This window comes from Schistocerca serialis, chromosome 1 (assembly GCF_023864345.2).
Source record: "Schistocerca serialis cubense isolate TAMUIC-IGC-003099 chromosome 1, iqSchSeri2.2, whole genome shotgun sequence".
In the NCBI taxonomy this organism is placed as follows: Eukaryota; Metazoa; Arthropoda; class Insecta; order Orthoptera; family Acrididae; genus Schistocerca; species Schistocerca serialis.
This window is the reverse complement of record NC_064638.1, coordinates 342,398,072-342,418,673: the sequence shown is the minus strand read 5'-3', so window position 1 is coordinate 342,418,673 and position 20,602 is coordinate 342,398,072. Positions and strand designations below refer to the sequence as shown.

General features: G+C 37.7%; 1 protein-coding gene across 1 annotated transcript in view; it reads left to right on the top strand.

Moving 5' to 3' along the window:
• Window positions 1-3,305: 3,305 nt before the first annotated feature.
• The window catches only part of LOC126471821 (esterase FE4-like), a 50,675-nt gene continuing 33,378 nt past the window's right edge, over window positions 3,306-20,602 (top strand). Inside the window, exons 1-4 of the mRNA XM_050099896.1 lie at window positions 3,306-3,398; window positions 3,830-3,907; window positions 3,973-4,086; window positions 4,297-4,437. Of these exons, the coding sequence (XP_049955853.1) occupies window positions 3,306-3,398; window positions 3,830-3,907; window positions 3,973-4,086; window positions 4,297-4,437 (426 nt within the window). The remainder of the gene's footprint in view (window positions 3,399-3,829; window positions 3,908-3,972; window positions 4,087-4,296; window positions 4,438-20,602) is intronic.

The following is a 20,602-nucleotide window of genomic DNA, read 5'->3' as shown; positions in this document are numbered from 1 at the left end:
AGTCCACAGTGACGGGTAGCCGAAAGAAAGGCACGTGTACACACACACGCCGACGGGCGTCAAGTACTGGAACAGGCTACGTAATTAATGCAATGAAGAAAAGTACATAGCTGGATTAATACTTATCTTTAATCAATCATTGTGGTACATCGCTCTTGACTATACACAGGAGACTTTAATTACAATCACTGTAAGGCTAATGGCGCCTTGCTAGTTCGTAGCCATTAACTTAGCTGAAGGCTATTCTGTCTCTCGGCTAATGAGAGTGAAAGGCTTCGTACATCTAGTCGCTAGCTAGGTCGTCCGTCCAACTGGGGCGAGTGCATGTTCGTATCACGAGACCTGCCTTGTGGTGGCGCTAGGTCTGCGATCACACAGTGGCGACATGCGGGTCCGACATGTACTAAATGGACCGCGGCCGATTTAATCTACCACCTAGCAAGTGTGGTGTCTGGCGGTGACACCACAATAGTGCTGTTAAATCACAAGTTATTAAATTTTTTTCTTAATTTAAGTAGCTAACACTTATATATGTTGATACTGTATTTGTGTTTCATTGTACATTTATTTCTATTTGTACATATTTCTGTGTTGTAAGTTTGTAGTCTGTCCATGGAATTTCCTAAACATATGCAATAGTCATGACAAATGACCAGGAATGATACTCCACTATTTCAAAATGTCATCCAGAAACACATTTTAAATCATGCAAAGGAAAGTTGTGTAGAATCATTTCAATACTGAACTTTGATTTTCATTCAATATAAATCTATAGCTTAATCACTACATTTGATAGAAATTAACAAAACCGTGCTATGTAAGTTGAGAGATTTTGCTTCTTCATTTTCAGCATTTTCAAAAAATGTTGAACAGTTCATATAGAATAGAATATTAAACAGTTGATATAAAATTATCTACTAATTATTATGAAGGGAGTTTCTGTTATTTTTTAAGACTGGATGTTCACAGGTGAGATTCATTCATCTGCTGCAAATATATTTAAAAACATCACATTATGTGAAATAAATTTATCATTCAGGGCTTTTTGGGTATCAGTTACTCAGTGCTCTCTGGTAATATATGATTTTGATGGGTGTTAGTATCATAATAGCTAGCCAGAAACTACTGGATAAAATGAATTCCATGAAAAATATGTAGGATAACAAAGTACACGTTTATGCTATTGGTTTATGACACCATGGTGCAACTATCAGATCATGAAAATATTTTACTGTGTAAATTTAACATCAGTTGTTCAATCTCTTTTGAATTTTTATAGTTTTCAAAATGAGTGCAGAAGTCGTAATATGTTTTGGATTACTCTGCTGGTAGGTGTGATCCTTTCACTTATTATCTAAGTGAGTGAGGCACAAACAAGAGTTTTTAAGATAAAGATATCAGTTTAAGATGTAAGTCCTTGAAAATCATGAAGCTCGCAAATGAGTTTGTTTGTTTCTGTATGAGTCTGATATGAAATTTTATTGCACTTAACTGCTGATAAAGTGTTAATGATAGATAAAAAAAACACCTCAATCTATAAATATTAAATCAAATGGTTTTTAATGTCTAAGGAATCAAGTACACAGTACTAGTGCCTCATATTACTGGATAACATGATATTCAATTTAGAAAACTGCTTTGCAGTAATTTTCCTAATTCAATATTGTGTGGTAAGTTAGTCTTCCATTAAACAAAGTTTTCTAAATACAGGACAGATGTAAAAAGTTACTGTGATGTATATGGCTGCATCTTGAATTAGAAATTTAAGCCAGAGAAGATTCAGTCACTAGATATTGTGGCAGCAAGGTTTAAACTTGTAAATATATCTTAAGGTACTTTTCCATAATCTTTATTTGTTAAAAATGCACACTAATCATGGACTATGTCTCCGGGAAGTAATACTTGTGTGATCTGCTCTTGGGAAAATTTGTTTCAGCTGTATCCCCCTCTCTCCCTACCTCACCCCCAATTACCCCCTCCCAGCCCCCATCCCCCACCGCAACCTACCAAAAAAAGGAAATACCTGTGTGTAATTTGATTTATGAACTGAATAGAATTTTTAAAAATATTGTAGAAGTGCTAATGTCTAGCTCCAAATATTCTTTAATATTACATTGAAACAATGTCTCTAAACATTATTTTAATTTATTTATGAATAATGGGGTCTTTTCAGTGTTAATAATACTATTTGAAAGTTTCCAGAATGAACTTGAAAGTTTCTTGTGCAGATTAAAATTATAGCTTCTCTGGGGATCTTGATAGTTAAAAATGTGTAGCAGAAGCTTCAAAGCTTTATTTGGGTTTTCATACAGAGGTGGTTTTCTTTGCAAGGGTCACATTTTGCATCCATGTTTGCTTTAAAGAGAAATACATTTTGAAAAGTTACGTCACAAAATTACTCGTCTTTTCTCCTTTCTTACATGTTTTGGTGAAGTTTCTGTAGAAGTATGTTTTCTTTTATTTGTATTTTTAACTTTTGTTGTTACTTGTGTCACTGTCTGTCTTCTGCAGTACGGTAGTCATCTGCAATTTTTGTTGCTCCCATATTGTGGGAAAATTGGGAGAGCTCTTAAATGTATCATGAAAGATCATACAATGTGTGCTGTAGATACACTTAATGGCAGAACAGCTAAGTGTGCCATAAACGAGGATTATTTTAATGGCAGAGGAGTTAAGAAATAAAATGTAAGTTAAAAAGTTAAATAACAATATCATGGGAAGGGAAGTTGCTACTCACGATATAGTGGAGATACTGAGTTGCAGACAGGCACAACAAAAAGACTCTCACAATTATAGCTTTTGACCAGTAAGGCCTTCTTCAACAACAGACACACACACACACACACACACACACACACACACACACACACATATATTCACGCAAACACAACCCACACACTCACGTTGCATTTGCGTGTGTGTGTGTGTGTGTGTGTGTGTGTGTGTGTGTGTGTGTGTGTGAGTCTATTGTTGACAAAGGTCTTAACAGCTGAAAGCTGTAATTGGGAGAGTCTTTTTGTTGTGTCTATCTGCGACTCCGTGTTTTCGCTATATGCTGAGTAGCAACTTTCCTTCTCATGATATTATTACATTTCATCCTGGATTTTTCATTGTTTAAGAAGTTAAATGTATCATAAACAGTGATACTGTCTGTGTTATGAACACAGTTGATACAGTTTTGGCAATGTGTGAACTACAAAAATGACGGGTGACAAACTATGAAATATCATCTGTACTGCAGAGGTCAGACAGCAATATGAAAAACAGTATATACCACAAGAAAGTTAAAAGAAAAGTTACTGATAATGGAAAAACTTGAGAAAAGATTATTCTTTGAAGAAAAAACAAAAATTTGGCTTTTTATCAAGGCCAAATCTATAAAAACTTACTTACACCTTGTACAAATAAATACAAACATTTGAAGCAGTCAGCTGTACTATGGAAAAGTACAGCGTTTTTTCTGCTCTGTATATTCATTTTTAAGTGACAGTTTTGAATCTATTGTAGTTTACCACAGTTGCAATTATTTGTTTCATTAATAAACAGATGTTTTGAAAAAGAATTTGAATTAACTGAGACACTAGAAGTGACATCCAGTTTCCAACTTTCAACTAACAAAAGGGACCATAATTCTACAGGGATTTGTATTTGCTTTCTGGCATATGGGTAGTTATTGAGTACCTCAAAAATACAGAACCATGATTGTCTGTCAAACACTTTTGATTCAATGAGTAGATTGTCAAAGAGTTTTAGAGCTGTGTATTTTCAAAATCAACCTGTAGTAGAAGATCTTGTATCTCTGTTGCTCTATTACTTTATTCTGATATAGTTTTTCAATGTTCCTTTGCCACTACAAAGTATATTCAACCAATTTCTTTTCTTTTACATAATTAGCACACAGTTATTAGTATGTTTATTTGGTTATTTTTAAGTTCAACGCTATTTTAAAGTAATGTCTGTAATTAGTTTTAGAAAAGGTTTTATTACATTCTTCATGCTATAATAGATGTTCATATGCCAGGATGCCACTGTGTACTGAGAGAAGCTGAAAAGTGGTTAACTTACAGTACTCACATTAATAGGAATGTGATTAAAATAAGGAATTTAATTTCTACATTTTATTATAAAAGAAGAAGTTGCTGTTAACTATCCATATGTCTGAGTGACTAGAGTTATTGGGGTAATTCAAGACATAGCCTAAACAAAGGCAGCATTAAGAGTTAATAATATTTCACATTTGAAACTAAGCACTTTAAAATATTGCTTTTAAGTTTCATTTCAGTTGAACATTTTCAGGCACAAAGCAACTATGTCACCATTCAAACATCCCTTGGCAGTCTTAGAGGTCAGGCAGAACAGTCTGTATCAGGGCAAACTATGTATACTTTCAAAGGAGTGCCCTATGCAGAGCCTCCTGTTGGAACACTGCGTTTCCAGGTAAACAAATGGCTTTTCAAGGTCATTTCCATAATTTTTCCTTATAACTGTAGCTGTATTCTGACTGTTACAGTATTTACTGCTTAATATTTTTATATTTATTTGAATGAAAGTTTGCTAACGACAAAAATAATCAGTTTTTACATGTTTTGAAAATTTTTTTGGTACTTGTTGATATTGTGAATAATCTCAAGCAATCATCATAAAGATGCATAATACACACATCGAAACAAGTATCACAGACACAGTCCATTTGACTGACATATCGTATTGTCTGTAGTTCAACAATGCCTAGACACTCAATAACATGGTTTGATTGTGTTTGTATTGTTACTTTGTGCCAGGAAGGGCTCTCAACAAGGGAAATGTCCAGGCATCTCGGGGTGAACCAAAGTGATGTTGTTCAGTCATGGAGAAGATACAGAGAGACAGGGAACTGTCAATGATATGCCTTGTTCAAGCAGCCCAAGGGCTATTACTGCAGTGGAGGACTGCTACCTACGGATTGTGGCTCAGAGGAACCCTGAAAGCAGTGCCACCATGTTGAGTAATCCTTTTTATGCAGCCACAGGATATTGTGTTATGACTCAAACTGTGTGCAATAGGCTACTTGATGTGCAACTCACTCTCAACATCCATGGTGAGATCCATCTTTGCAACCATGACACCACGCAGTGCAGTACGGATGGGCCCAACAACATACCAAATGGACTGCTCAGGATTGGCATCACGTTCTCTTCACTGATGAGTGTTGCATATGCTTTCAATTAGACAATCGTCGGAGATATGTTTGGAGGCAACCTGGTCAGGCTGAATGCCTTAGACACACTGTCCAGCAAGTGCAGCAAGGTGGAGGTTCCCTGCTGTTTTGGGGTGGCATTATGTGGGGCTGACAGATGAAGTTGGTGGTCATGGAAGGCGCTGTAATGGCTGTATGATACGTGAATGCCATCCTCTGACAAGTAGTGGAACCATATCAGCAGCATATTGCCGAGGCATTCATCTTCATGGACTGACAATTTGTGCCCCCATCGTGCACATCTTGTGAATGACTTTTGTCAGGATAACAAAATCACTCAACTAGAGTGGCCAGCCTGTTCTCCAGACATGAACCCTATCTAAAATGCCTGGGATAGATTTAAAAATACTGTTTATGGACGACATGACCTACCAAACATGCTGAGGGATCTACACCAAATCACCATTGAGGAGTGAGACAATCTGGACCAACAGTGCAAATGTCAGTTTTTTCAGAAACAAGTAGAATACCTTAGACACTTGCTCAGCAAAGAAGGGATATAACCTACTGACCGCATTGTCATAGCTATTGACACCCTAGAAAGTTACAAGAGCTGCAGGGTTGTATGAGGAAAATGAATTATTATCCTAAGTTTCTTCCCACAAGTGACTCATATTATGCCGCTGTTAAACAAGTCATAGAAGAAAGGTATTCACTACAGGTGAACAACTGTCTGTGAGAATGCTTTTACACAGTTGAAGCACCTGCTGCAGCATCTGCTGCCTTACACCCTTTTCCCCATCATGTCAACTGGTTTTAGCTGAAGATACCTCTCCATATGACTCTGGTACAGTACAGTGCTGGACATAGGAATGATGACAGTACTGTGGAAGTGACACCCATTCAAAAGAACTGCTCGCAGATGGAAAAAGAAGCTTTGATGATTATCTTTGCAATTAGGAAATTCCATGTTTAGCCATTTTGGACCAAGTTTACACTTATTACAGTCCACAGCCTGTTGGTAGTGCTCTTTGGCCCAAGTCCCTATTTTTGGAGCAATACAATGGCTCCAGCATTAGGTATTTTACCTCAGCTCTTACAATTAAACCAACCACAATGTAACAAACAAATGTCGACACACTATCTACCTGCCTGTGGAACCAGACCTGGCCTTTAACTATAAGAAGATCTCATGGCTGCACATAGATGTGGAATGATGACATGTCTGAGTTGGGTTTTCCATTATGTCTGCTCAGATCAGTGCTGTGACCCTATATTAGACCTTGTCATGCACTATATGCTCCATGAATGGCCTTCATATTTTCCCAAGAGTGCCAGTCTGGACCTCCAGGACCAGAATCACCTCTCTCACTGTTTCTCGTCATCACTGATGTTCTCCTGCTCAACACTGATGCAGATGCTGTGACATCATCCTGGCCATCCAGTGTAGCCTCAAGTTTAACTACCCCTTCATTACAGGCACTGTGGTATGTCACAAATGAAGGGTCTCATGTGTCAACATGCATACTGGCCAGGACTGAACAAGGATGTGGAAGCCATGGCATTCAGCTGTTTTGATGGCACTCAGCACATTGCTACTCCAGCCCAATATTTTGTCCCTCAGTCCATCCCCCATCCCCAATGGGACCACATTAATTTGAATTTTGCAGTCCTCTTTCTGGATTCCTAGTGGCTCACTGTCATACATGCCTACTCTAACTGCTCATACATTGTCCGCATGGTATCCACCATAGCAGATGCCACAATTATTGTGATCACTTAGATTATCATCATCAAAAGACTTCCCTGCAACACTGTGACAGATAATGGTCCTCAATTAATGGTGACAGCCTTCAGCCAATTCTGCATTTCAAATGGCATCAAATACCTCTATAGTCTGCTGTTTCACCCAACCTCCAATGGTGTGGCAGAGCATATGGTGTGAGCATTAAACAGCAAACTCATGACATTTCTGAGCATGTATAGGACCACTCCCCATTCATGACTGTAGCCCAGCAGAGTTCCTCTGTGGATGGGAACTGAATACTCTCCTCTGTCTCCTACACCTACAGCCACAGGATCTCTGTATCTGGGCACAGCAGTGCAGGCACACTCAAATGAGGTAAATGTTGCATGAATGCTGGCTATGATGGTTACCAACTATTGGCAACGCCTCATGATGGTTGGCACTTTGAGGGATTTGGAGCACTGTCATACAACCAAGTCCATCCAGCCCTATCAACTGCACCTCCATGGATGGAAACACGAAAGTCGAGGCCTCACTGCAGCCACTGTACCCTCATCTGATGTCACCCATGTTGCTGCAACCCATCACTGCCGGACATCTCCAGCTCCTCCCATCTGCCAGAGGGCTTCAGTGCTGGAACACCAATTGTGCCACATGTTCACAGCATTTGCCAAGTCATTTCATCTCCTACATGACCATTTCAGGAGGGAGCTATCTGGTATCCTGACCCAGGGATTTTGAAAGCCCTCCAGAGGGCATGAACTTTAATGACAGCTAGTCAAATGCAATGCTACATCTGCAAGCAGCGATACTGCCATTGCAGCACTGGCCACATAATCATGCAAGCAGCTGGCCTATCAGTGCTTGCAGTCACTCTTTAAAGCTAGCACTGCAGTTCTGTCTTCAGCTGTGATCTTGCTGTGGTCTTGTATCGTTATCACTACACATCATTGTTTTGCTCATAGGATTTGCCACACTTTTGTTTTTCATTCTTGGATACTCATTTTGACTTTTTATTCAGTGTACTGTCTCCATTGTCCATCTTTCTCATGTCGTTTCTTTCCTGTTCACACTTGGTAACTTCCTAATGATGGTTGTGGCCAGCGGGCCAGCTTCTGTGGGTTCTTGAGTCATTTCTTGTGTTGTCAGATTCTGGTCACCATGGTAACTAAAGAAGCAGGAATGAAAATCAGCTTAAGAGAAAGTGACATAATGAAAACTAGTAGAAAAACAAAAATTTTGAAACATGTAAGTTGTAATGAAAACATTATTAAAGAGGCAGATACTAAGGTAGAAGCTAACCAGGAAAGGAAACAGTCAAGGAAAATATTTTGGAGAGGATAGAAAATTGTTCAAAATTTTATTATTGTGTATCAGACTTAATCATGAATTGGAAAATACCTGCCAAAACAAAGAGCATGATATGTCAGTCATATTATCTGCCAATTTTGACCTATGGCTCAAGGTGTTGGACCTAGATGAAGAAAGAGCAGAGTAGAATACAAGCAACAAAGATGCACTTTCTGTGGGGGATGAGAAATGGGTAAGATGAGAAATGATAGGATAAGAAATGAAACAATACAAAATACACTTCAGATCAGTCCCCTAAAGGAATCTATGGGGAGAAATAGGGTGAAATGACTTGGCCATATTAAAAGATGGACAAAGAAAGACTATAAAAAAGAGTTACTGAATGGACAGAATATGAAAGAAGACCAATTAGAAGACCACAATCAAAATGGGGAGACCAGATGAAAGATGATGTGAATCAGATGGGACTACAATGAGAGGAAATTCTGAACAGTAGAGTGTGGGAAAAAGAGAAAATTTGAAGAAGCTTAGCAAACACCTTGCATAAGGAGAAACATTTCAGAAAGAAGAAGAAGAAAAGAAGAAGTCACTGAGTGCCATTGAAGGAGAACAGAGGGATGAGACAAAATTTTATATCACAAAGCAGGAGCATGTGTGAATGTGTCTTGTGCAGACTGAGCTGGGGCAACCTGGAGCAGAAACAGCCCCTTGGATGACTTCCCATGAGTTTCATGTTAACAGCCTCCACTAGCCTCATAAGGAGATTTCAGTCATATGCTCTTGCCCTGGTTTTCCTTCATGAGTATAACCTGTTAGCACCATACCATGATACCCACCCAATGTTGGTAGGCTCTTCACCTTCTTTTGCTGTGCTGAATTCATATGTTTCCTTGGTTTGCTTTGCTCCTTTTCTTGAGATTGTAGTAGTACATGCAGTATTCATCCAAGGTGACGAGGCAGTTAAAGAAATCATCTAGATTGGCCTGACACAGCTGCAACATTTTCATACTGCATCAAGTTGGCAAGCTTTTTCAATGTGTGTGAGCAGCCACAGAAACCTGTGGACAGCAATTTTTGACATATACAAAATGTCAAGTAAGAGGCTAAAAACTGATCTATGACTGAGTTCTGATATGCTGTCTCTGAACACCAGTGCCTCAACTCCTCTTGCAGTTCCCAGTTCTTCACAGACAGATGGCCAGCAACTTTGTTATTTGTTAATTAGTCTTGTTCATCCCACTGGAAGCATCTGTGTTACTTCATATACTTCCATCCTCTCAACATGGATTGCTGCAGAAAATGACTTGTCACGAGATACTCCATTGTGGCAATGGGCTGCACTATTTTGTTTTGGTTTCTCTAGTGGCATGTTGTGGTGCTGCTGTGGGAGATTTCAGTGTGTATTGGGACTATAGTCATGTGCTTGGAAGCTTACAAAAAATTAATTGCATAAATTACTTTAGAAGGGATAATTAAAACTTTATGATTATCCCTCAGGTAACTTGTAATCATATGATTTGGAGCTCTCCAATGTCATCAGTTTCTCAACACTATTGGGACTTATGCCCATTAAATATCACAAAATCAATTTAATGCTCAAAGAAGCTAATAGGCAACATAACAATACCTTTGAATCTTCAAGACATGTCATATATTTTCAATGCTTGGATTCACATACCAGCTATAGGAAGAAGAAGAAGAAAAGTTATTTTGTTCACGCTGAATGGTTGTTTCTTGAGGTAAACATAAATTTATAGTTTTCAAAAAGTATCCTGTTTTGAGGTCAGCCACTTTGGCCAACATTTCTCCATTCTTGTGATTCTAAGCAGCACTAATGTTCTGTAAAAAAACGAACTCAAAATTGCAATGACAGTTCTAAGACACAAATTGAGTAAAATAGACAATCAAAAGGTGATTGTGATAGTCATACTACATAGGCATGACCTTACAAGATCTTCTGTTATAAACAAAGAGATCCAAAAGGCCAACTTGACATACAGACAGATCTGCCAGTCCAATCCAAATGCTTCTTTCCTCAGCATAGATGACCTGGAAAGAAAACACTTAATAGCACATGGCATGAATTTGAATTAAAGAGGCAAATCATTACTCAGTCAGAGAATTAAAGTGTTCCTGGAAAGTATTCATCATAGAAAAGAGAACTGTGACACTGTTGCATTACCATCAGATAAATGGCATGCAAAGTGTTGTACACAGCAGGGCCATCAAAGGGTGGTACAATCCTTCGTTACCAGCTGATCCAGAGGATGAGGGAACTGTCACTGCATATCCATCTGCACTCACAACAACTACAATAGCAGCTGAGCACACTAAAGATCCACCAGCAGAAGATGATAAAACAACTGTAATCCTCTTCACTCACAGCAACAATAGCAGTAGGAGACACAGAAACACCACCAAAAGAAAAAGAGAAAACAATTGTAGGTCAAATATGTAGTGTAAAAATTAGGCAAAAAATAGTGCCACCATCCCATCTGAAGTATTTATTTATGTCGGGCATGAAGAGGAAGAAACCACTATAATAAGTAGAACTAAATGTTTCACAGTATTTCATCTTTAAAATATACAACCCATAAAGAATAAAGTTCAGCAACTAGAATTAGAATTGCAAAACTGGGCTGCACCATTGTATGTATCACTGAACACTGGTGTAAGGAAGATGAAATTGTATATTCTGCATTAACATAATATGATCTGGCCTGTTCCTATAGCAGAAATTTCATGAAAGGCAGGGGTTCATGTATTTATGTGAATAAAGGTATTACATTTAAAATCAGAAAGAACCTTGAAGCATTAAGTGAAGACAAACATTTTGAATTATCTGCAGATGAAATATCAGAAAAGAGCATGTCAAAAAAATTAATTGTATTTTGTTTCGGTAGGTCTCGTAGTGGTACCGGTACTATGGACACATTTTATCAAAACTCAGTCAGATCTTGGATAAGATATCCAGTCCAAAAATTAGCATTCTCATATGTGGGTATTTAAATATCAATACAGTGAAACTATATGACATTAGTAGTACATACTCCAATATGCTCTGCAGCTGTGGCATAACGTCACTCATAAACTGTGCCAGTAGAGTGACTAAATAGTCATCCTCAATAAAAGACCTTATGGCAACAGGCATAGAAGAAAGAAAGCACTGCAGGTTACTTACTCAAAATCTGGGCCTATCAGATCATCTCTGTCATATATTACAAGCAAATATTTATGTAAAAAAGTCTGCTGAACTGAATGCACACAAAAGGGTCTTCTCAGAACAAAACCTACGTCAGTTCTCATTCCAGCTACAGTATAAAAGGTGGAAGGAAGTGTATGCAGAAACAAATGTAAACAAAGAGTTTAATAAGTTCAGAACAATATATAAACTAAAATTTGAGGAAGCATTCCCCAAAACATGCCATTCCATTGGAACTTCCAAAAAAAGTATATTGTGACCAGAGGTATCAAGAAAATCATCTGAAACTCTAAAGTATCTCACATCCATCAAAAATAGCAAGACTGACCCAGCCTTTTCAAAATTTTATAAACATTATAGTAGATCTTATAGAATGGTATTGGCATCCAGAAAAAAACTTAAAATTAATGAAAGCAAATAAAAAAGCAAACAAATCTGGAACATAATCAAACAGTATACAGCAAATGTTGGACCAAAACACCTGGAAACACAGATTAAAAACAAAGTTGTTCACAAATGAACTAGCAAACTTTGTGATTGAATATTTCAGTGGCATTGAAAAGAAACTGCAAGAGAAATTTCCAGACACATATGCTCTACACCACCAGGACCAGCCACCACACTCACTGGTGTTCTTTCCAACAACAGAGAAAGAGATGGCACTGGTAATACACCAATTGTTGTTGTTGTTGTTGTTGTGGTCTTCAGTCCTGAGACTGGTTTGATGCAGCTCTCCATGCTACTCTACCCTGTGCAAGTTTCTTCATCTCCCAGTACCTACTGCAGCCTACATCCTTCTGAATCAGTTTAGTGTATTCATCTCTTGGTCTCCCTCTACGATTTTTACCCTCCACGCTGCCCTCCAGTACTAAATTGGTGATCCCTTGATGCCTCAGAATATGTCCTACCAAGTGATCCCTTCTTCTAGTCAAGTTGTGCCACAAACTTCTCTTCTCCCCAATCCTATTCAATACTTACTCATTAGTTATGTGATCTACCCATCTAATTTTCAGCATTCTTCTGTAGCACCACATTTCACAAGCTTCTATTCTCTTCTTGTCTAAACTATTTATCGTCCATGTTTCACTTCCATACATGGCTACGCTCCATACAAATACTTTCAGAAAGGACTTCCTAACACTTAAATCTATACTCGATGTTAACAAATTTCTCTTCTTCAGAAACACTTTCCTTGCCATTGCCAGTCTACATTTTATATCCTCTCTACTTCGACCATCATCAGTTATTTTGCTCCCCAAATAGCAAAACTCCTTTACTACTTTAAGTGTCTCATTTCCTAATCTAATTCCCTCAGCATCACCCAACTTAATTCGACTACATTCCATTATCCTCATTTTGCTTTCGTTGATGTTCATCTTATACCCTCCTTTCAAGACGCTATCCATTCCATTCAACTACTCTTCCAAGTCCTTTACTGTCTCTGACAGAATTACAATGTCATCGGCGAACCTCAAAGTTTTTATTTCTTCTCCATGGATTTTAATACCTACTCCAAACTTTTCTTTTGTTTCCTTCACTGCTTGCTGAATATACAGATTGAATAACATCGGGGAGAGACTACAACCCTGTCTCACTCCCTTCCCAACCACTGCTTCCCTTCCATGCCCCTCGACTCTTATAACTGCCATCAGCTTTCTGTACAAATTGTAAATAGCCTTTTGCTCCCTGTATTTTACCCCTGCCATCATCAGAATTTGAAAGAGAGTATTCCAGTCAACATTGTCAAAAGCTTTCTCTAAGTCTACAAATGCTAGAAACGTAGGTTTGCCTTTCCTTAATCTAGCTTCTAAGATAAGTCGTAGGGTCAGTATTGCCTCATGTGTTCCAACATTTCTACGAAATCCAAACTGATCTTCCCCGAGGTCGGCTTCTACTAGTTTTTCCATTCGTCTGTAAAGAATCCGCATTAGTATTTTGCAGCCGTGACTTATTAAACTGATTGTTCGGTAATTTTCACATTTGCCAACACCTGCTTTCTTTGGGATTGGAATTATTATATTCTTCTTGAAGTCTGAGAGTATTTTGTCTGTTTCATACATCTTACTCACCAGATGGTAGATTTTCGTCAAGACTAGCTCTCCCAAGGATGTCAGTAGTTCTAATGGTTCTAATGGTTAGTTGTCTACTCCCGGGGCCTTGTTTCCACTCAGGTCTTTCAGTGCTCTGTCAAACTCTTCACGCAGTATTGTATCTCTCATTTCATCTTCATCTACATCCTCTTCCATTTCCATAATATTGTCCTCAAATATATCGCCCTTGTATAGACCCTCTATATACTCCTTCCACCTTTCTGCTTTCCCTTCTTTGCTTACAACCGGGTTTCCATCTGAGCTTTTGATATTCATACAAGTGGATCTCTTTTCTCTTAAGGTCTCTTTAATTTTCCTGTAGGCTGTATCTATCTTACCCCTAGTGAGATAGGCTTCTGCATCCTTACATTTCTCCTCTAGCCATGCCTGCTTAGCCATTTTTCACTTCCTGTCGATCTCATTTTTAAGACGTTTGTATTCCTTTTTGCCTACTTCATTTACTGCATTTTTATATTTTCTCCTTTCATCAGTTAAATTCAGTATTTCTTCTGTCACCCAAGGATTTCTACTAGTCCTCGTCTTTTTACCTACTTGATCCTCTGCTGCCTTCACTACTTCATCCCTCAAAGCTACCCATTCTTCTTCTACTGTATTTCTTTCCCCCATTCCTGTCAATTGTTCCCTTATGCTCTCCCTGAAACTCTGTATAACCTCTGGTTTAGTCAGTTTATCCAGGTCCCATCTCCTTAAATTCCCACCTTTTTGCAGTTTCTTCAGTTTTAATTTACAGGTCATAACCAATAGATTGTGGTCAGAATCCACATCTGTCCCTGGAAATGTCTTACAATTTAAAACCTGGTTCCTAAATCTCTGTCTTACCATTATATAATCTATCTGAAACCTGTCAGTATCTCCAGGATTCTTCCATGTATACAACCTTCTTTTATGATTCCTGAACCAAGTGTTAGCTATGATTAAGTTGTGCTCTGTGCAAAATTCTACCGGGTGGCGTCCTCTTTCATTTCTTACCCCCAATCCATATTCACCCTCTACGTTTCCTTCTCTCCCTTTTCCTACTGCCGAATTCCAGTCACCCATGACTATTAAATTTTCGTCTCCCTTCACAATCTGAATAATTTCTTTTATTTCATCATACATTTCTTCAATTCCTTCGTCATCAGCAGAGCTAGTTGGCATATAAACTTGTACTATTGTAGTAGGTGTGGGCTTCATATCTATCTTGGCCACAGTAATCCATTCACTATGCTGTTTGTAGTAGCTTACCCGCATTCCTATTTTCCTATTCATTATTAAACCTACTCCTGCATTACCCCTATTTCATTTTGTGTTTATAACCCTATAGTCACCTGACCAGAAGTCTTGTTCCTCCTTCCACCGAACTTCACTAGTTCCCACTATATCTAACTTTAACCTATCCATTTCCCTTTTTAAATTTTCTAACCTACCTGCCCGATTAAGGGGTCTGACATTCAACGCTCCGATCCATAGAACGCCAGTTTTCTTTCTCCTGATAACGACATCCTCTTGAGTATTCCCTGCCCGGAGATCCGAATGGGGGACTATTTTACCTCTGGAATATTTTACCCAAGAGGACGCCATCATTATTTAACCATACAGTAAAGCTGCATGCCCTCGGGAAAAATTGCGGCTGTAGTTTCCCCTTGCTTCCAGCCATTTACAGTACCATCACAGCAAGGCCATTTTGGTTAGTGTTACAAGGCCAGATCAGTCAATCATCCAGACTGTTGCCACTGCAGCTACTGAAAAGGCTGCTGCCTCTCTTCAGGAACCACACGTTTGTCTGGCCTCTCAACAGATACGCCTCTGTTGTGGTTGCACCCACGGTACGGCTATCTGTGTCGCTGAGGCACGCAAGCCTCCCCACCAACGGCAAGGTCCATGATTCATGGGGGGGTGGGACTATGCACCAATTAAACAATATAAAAATGGACAGGGTTAGATGATATCTTAGTAAGTGGCCTTAAGAAATTTATAAACAACATAAAACACCCTTGATAGTAATAATTAATGAATCTTTCAGATCTGGCTGCATTCCTGAATATATGAAACATGCAAAAGTAATACCAATACTAAAAAAAAGGTGATCCATAAAATATAGAAAACGACAGACCAATTTCTTTATTATCTTGCATGCCCAAAACAATAGAAACCTTAATGAAAAATAGACCAATGAAGTACTTGAGTAAATACAATCTTTTATGCAATGAACAATTCAGTTTCAGGCAAATAAGAATAACGCAGTCAGGTATAGCACAGTTAACTAAAGTTGTACTCAAAGCACTAGACAAGAGTGAGAATGCAATAGGCATTTTTATTTTATTTTTTTTTTTTTTTGGATCCATCAAAGTCATTTGACATGGCTGAACACAGGAGTTTACTATGCAAATCAGAAATATTAGTAATAATGTGTATGGCACGGAATTGGTTTAACGCAAATATGACTGACTGGGTGCAAAGAGTTGAAATCTCACATATTTCAAAAAGATTACTTGTAAAACGCTAATCAGACCTGAAATACATTAGTATAGGTGTCCCCCATGGAAGTGCACTGGCTCCAATCCTCTTCCTTATATACATAAATGATTTCCCACAGAGTATCAGGTACGGAAAAAAAATACTATTTGCTGATGACCATAGTGATTACAGATAAAAATTCAATTCAGTTAGCAAAAAAAGCCAATGAAGCTCTCAGAGACATCCACAACTGGTCTCTAAGGAATGGAGTAACTTCAAATGTGAATAAGACAAAACAGATAAATTTCTGACTAAATAAAAAACTCAATGATACTATATTAAAAGTAAATAATAATGAACTAGATTGTGTAACTGATACCAAATTCTTGAATGTAGATTGTCAGCTGAAATGGACAGAACATGTGTGAATTTTGGCAAAGAAGCTATCCTCAGCATGTTATGCCCTGGGAAGGCTTGCAACTGTGTGCAGCATTTCATGCCTCAAAGTAGCCCACTTTGGAAATATGCATTCAGTCCTCAGTTACAGGCTAATGTTTTGGGGAATAGGTGCTGGGAATATACAGACTGTATTCAAGATACAGAAAAGAGCACACTGTAAAGACTTATTCAAAAAGCTAGAAATTCTGACAGTTCAACCTGAATACATCTATCAAAACTTCATATACATAAGAAAAAATCTTAATCTGCACACCAAAAACAGTACAATACAGGGCCATGGAACCAAATCCAGACAGTATTTACATCCAAACAGAAGAAACAAATCATAAACTCAAAATAGGGTATTATATTATGGAATAATATTGTACAATAGATTGCCACAAGAAATAAAAGATTCAAATGGCCCATGTACCTTTAGCCAAAGTGTAAAAAAATATTTGCCACATAGTAGCTACTACTCTGCAAATGAAAATTTAATAATTTTTAAACTGTAGCTTAATGTTCATAAACAGTGCACTATGTAGCAATTCTGTGATATTATTAGAAAAGTAGAACTAACTAAAATACTGTAAGAGGAATGTTTATATTAATAAGAAGTATTGAACAAACATTTGATGACATCCATACAATATATATTGTTCTATGGATGAAAAAAAAATCAATCAGTGAATTGATTCTATCCATTAACCACAATTCTGGAAGACCTGCAAAATATCCATTTAAAGCTGACATCACACCAATATTCCACTCCAAATGTGTTTCAGCAACAAATTATGTCAGATGTGGGAATATCTGGAAGCCAAAGAATGCCAAATCTGATAAACAGGATGGATGTTTCAACAATTATTAGCCATTGCCAAAGCACATTTCTGGGCAAGTGTATTTCCTGACAAACTAAAAAAAAATTACTGACCTCTGTGCATCCATCTGGTGTAGATGTCTTGTGTAGTATTGATTTCACCTTTTCTTTGATTTCCAACTGTCCTCTTCCTTTCTTTTTTTCCTATCTCTGCTCGTAAAGTGACAGATCCCTGTCTACCTCCAGTTACAGATTAGTACACAGAATCAGATGAATTCTTGAAGTTCATCCTTCATGTAAAATGTCAATTACTGCATACTTCCTTCAGCTGTGCCTACAGTGTCAGCTGCCTCATAGTCCTTAACCACTACTTGTCCAGCAGCATGTCATGCAGTTTCTCAGCTTTTCATCTGTGGTTGCAGTTTTAAGACATGCTACATATGAATAATCTACAAACAGAAAAAAATTCTTTTTAAAATTAAAGAAGGTTAAATACTTTGTGAAATGATTTGTTTAAAAGGAAGAAATAAAAATAGATTAGAGAAACATTTGATGCATCTTTGAATGATGCTTAAAATCACCTTCAGTAAATGAGATGCTGGTTGAGAATTTAAAATTCAATATTTAATTAGAGTCCTAGAATTTTAAAGGGTACTAAGGGAAATTTATCTGGTGGTTTATGTAGGCTGTGCAGCCTGCTGTATGTGGCTTTGACGCATTTAAATCATATGTTTACAAAGGTGTAAAGAAGTAACAACAATTTCAGTCTCAAAAATTTTTCAGCAAAGAATCCTTCAAATATTAGGAAAAAGAATTTGCATTCCCAATTGGCACCTCATTTTCTGTAGATGATTTTGAAACTCATTCAAAGATGCACCAAATGTTTCTCTAACTTATTTTATTACGTTATTCTCAGACAAATCACTTCACAAAATAGTTTCTTTCTTTCCTTTTTTTAAAAATTTTTTTTTCATGTTTTGCTAAGAAATCTGTTCCTGAACTGTATTAAATGTAATACTTGATTTGAAATAGGCCATTTTATAAATCAAATATCACACCAATCCAATTTACTGAGTGCAAAATAGCTACACCTCGAAGAGCTGAACATTTTGACACCTCATTTGCTTTCACAGTATCTTCCATTCAAAAGTGTTCTGAATTCAGTACTTGATTAAAAGGAAGCTATTTTTACAGATAAATATCACACAAATGTAACTTTTAATGCATGTAACTGCTAAGCCCTGAAGAAATGAACTATTTGACACTTCATTTACACAGGCAGCAATGGCTGCTTGTGAAATATTTTAGTGTTCACTCAAATTTTGCATAATTACCCTTATTTCTTTCATGCATTTTTTAAAATTTCAAACTAGTTGATACCCTATCTATTCAGTTCTCGCTGTTTGTTTGGTTATGAAAATTTGGGCAAGAATCCATAGTGCAATTTTTCCTCAAACTTTTCTTAACAATCCAAATTACAGAGGGGTCCCAAAAAAATGTATCCACTGTTTAAAAGTCCATAACTTACAAACTAATTGACAGAGTTGTCTCATTTTTGGTGAAAGTGTAGCTTAAAGTCCAACTTAAAGATATCACTGTAGGCGTTCGAAATGGTTACCATTAACATCCACACACAAACGATACCGCCGAACTACAGCATGAACTACTGACTACAACTTGTTCAGTTGGATATTTGCACATGAATGTATGATGGATTCTCAAAGTTCATCCAATGTGCCTGGCTTTTGTCGATAAACAACATCCTTTAGTGTTCCCCATGGGTAAAAGTCCAGAGGAGTTAGGTCTGGGGAACGTGGTGAATACTCCACAGCACCTCTACGTCCTATCCATCTTCCTGGTAGATTTTCATTGAGATACGCCCTAACACAATTTTGGTAGTGGGTTGGGGCACCATCTTGTTGAAAGTAAACACTTCCATCTCCATACAAGTCTTGAATGGCAGGCAAAATGGATGTCTGAAGCTTCTGAAGGTACACCTCACCGGTAACTGTGCTGTCAAAGAAGAATGGCCCAATCAAGCCCCAGTAAGACAACTCACACCACAAATTTACTCCTGGCAAATTCAAGGCTTTGTCTACATGGAACATTCGGATTTTTGGCGGTCCAGTAGATGCAATAGTGGCAATGTACTGTACCACTGAGTTTGAACTGTGGCTCGTCAGACCACACAATCATCTCTGCAAACTTTTCAGCGTTGCACACCGTATTAGTAAACCACTCGCAATACTCCATTCTACGATCTGGGTCGTCCTCGTTCATTACGTGTATCAATCATGGGAGGTAGCACTTCCACTTTGCTGTCTTCAAAATTCACCGAACACCTCAATGACTCACTCCAGTTTCATGGGCACACTGTCTCACAGACTTCTGTGGTGAGTGAGTGAATTGTTGTAACACATGACGGGAGTTAGCTGGACTTGTTACTGTTACAGGTCGTCCAGATCGTTGTTTGTGTACTTCTTTAACACAGCCTTCATCTTCAAATTTGTCTCAAATGCAATGAATCGTTAAACACGACTGTGGCTCTGTTTGATTCTCACTTTGCCATTGCCATTGAACCTCATTAATGCTTTCATACTTAAAATACCATTTCAAAACTGACTTCATTTCATCAAATGTAAGCCGTGCGCCAGCCATGTTTACTTGAGTAACTAGGTGCAACTAGGAACAAAACACTGACTATCTGGTGACTGTCATCTGACAAAACAAAACAATGCAATACAACGCTTGTGTGGCGATTGCTGGAACTACAAACTATTACACTACCAAAGATGAGACAACTCCGTCAATTAGTTTGCCAGTTATGGAGTTTTAAACAGTGGATACATTTTTTTGGACCCCTCTGTATTTTCAAACAAATTAAATGTTCTTTTGCAAAACTAAATTTCAAGCTGCACAATTTGGTATCTCATTTTTCCATTTATTACTCTTTGTTGGTCTATGAAAATTCAGACAAAAACCTTTTGTGTAGTTTACAGGGAGTCATGTTTTTGTTATACTCAAGCAATTGCCTAATAAAGCCACATCTGAATTGTCACCAATTCCTTAATCACAGGGAACAAAGAAGCAGACTCCTCTTAAAGCTTCATCAATTTTGGGTAAATTTCTGTCATCAGTAACCTGTCTGAAATCAAGATTTTTGTGACAGCACAGTATTTCAGTTCATCTACTTGAAACACATGCAACATAAGTACCTCATAGAGTAATAGAAACAAAATTATATCACCGATCAAGTGGACACAAGTTCTACATTATTGTGTAACATGTACCAACACATTGTAACAATAAATTTGTCAATACAAATGCATTTTTTGAGAAGCTGCAAAATTACATGTCTTTA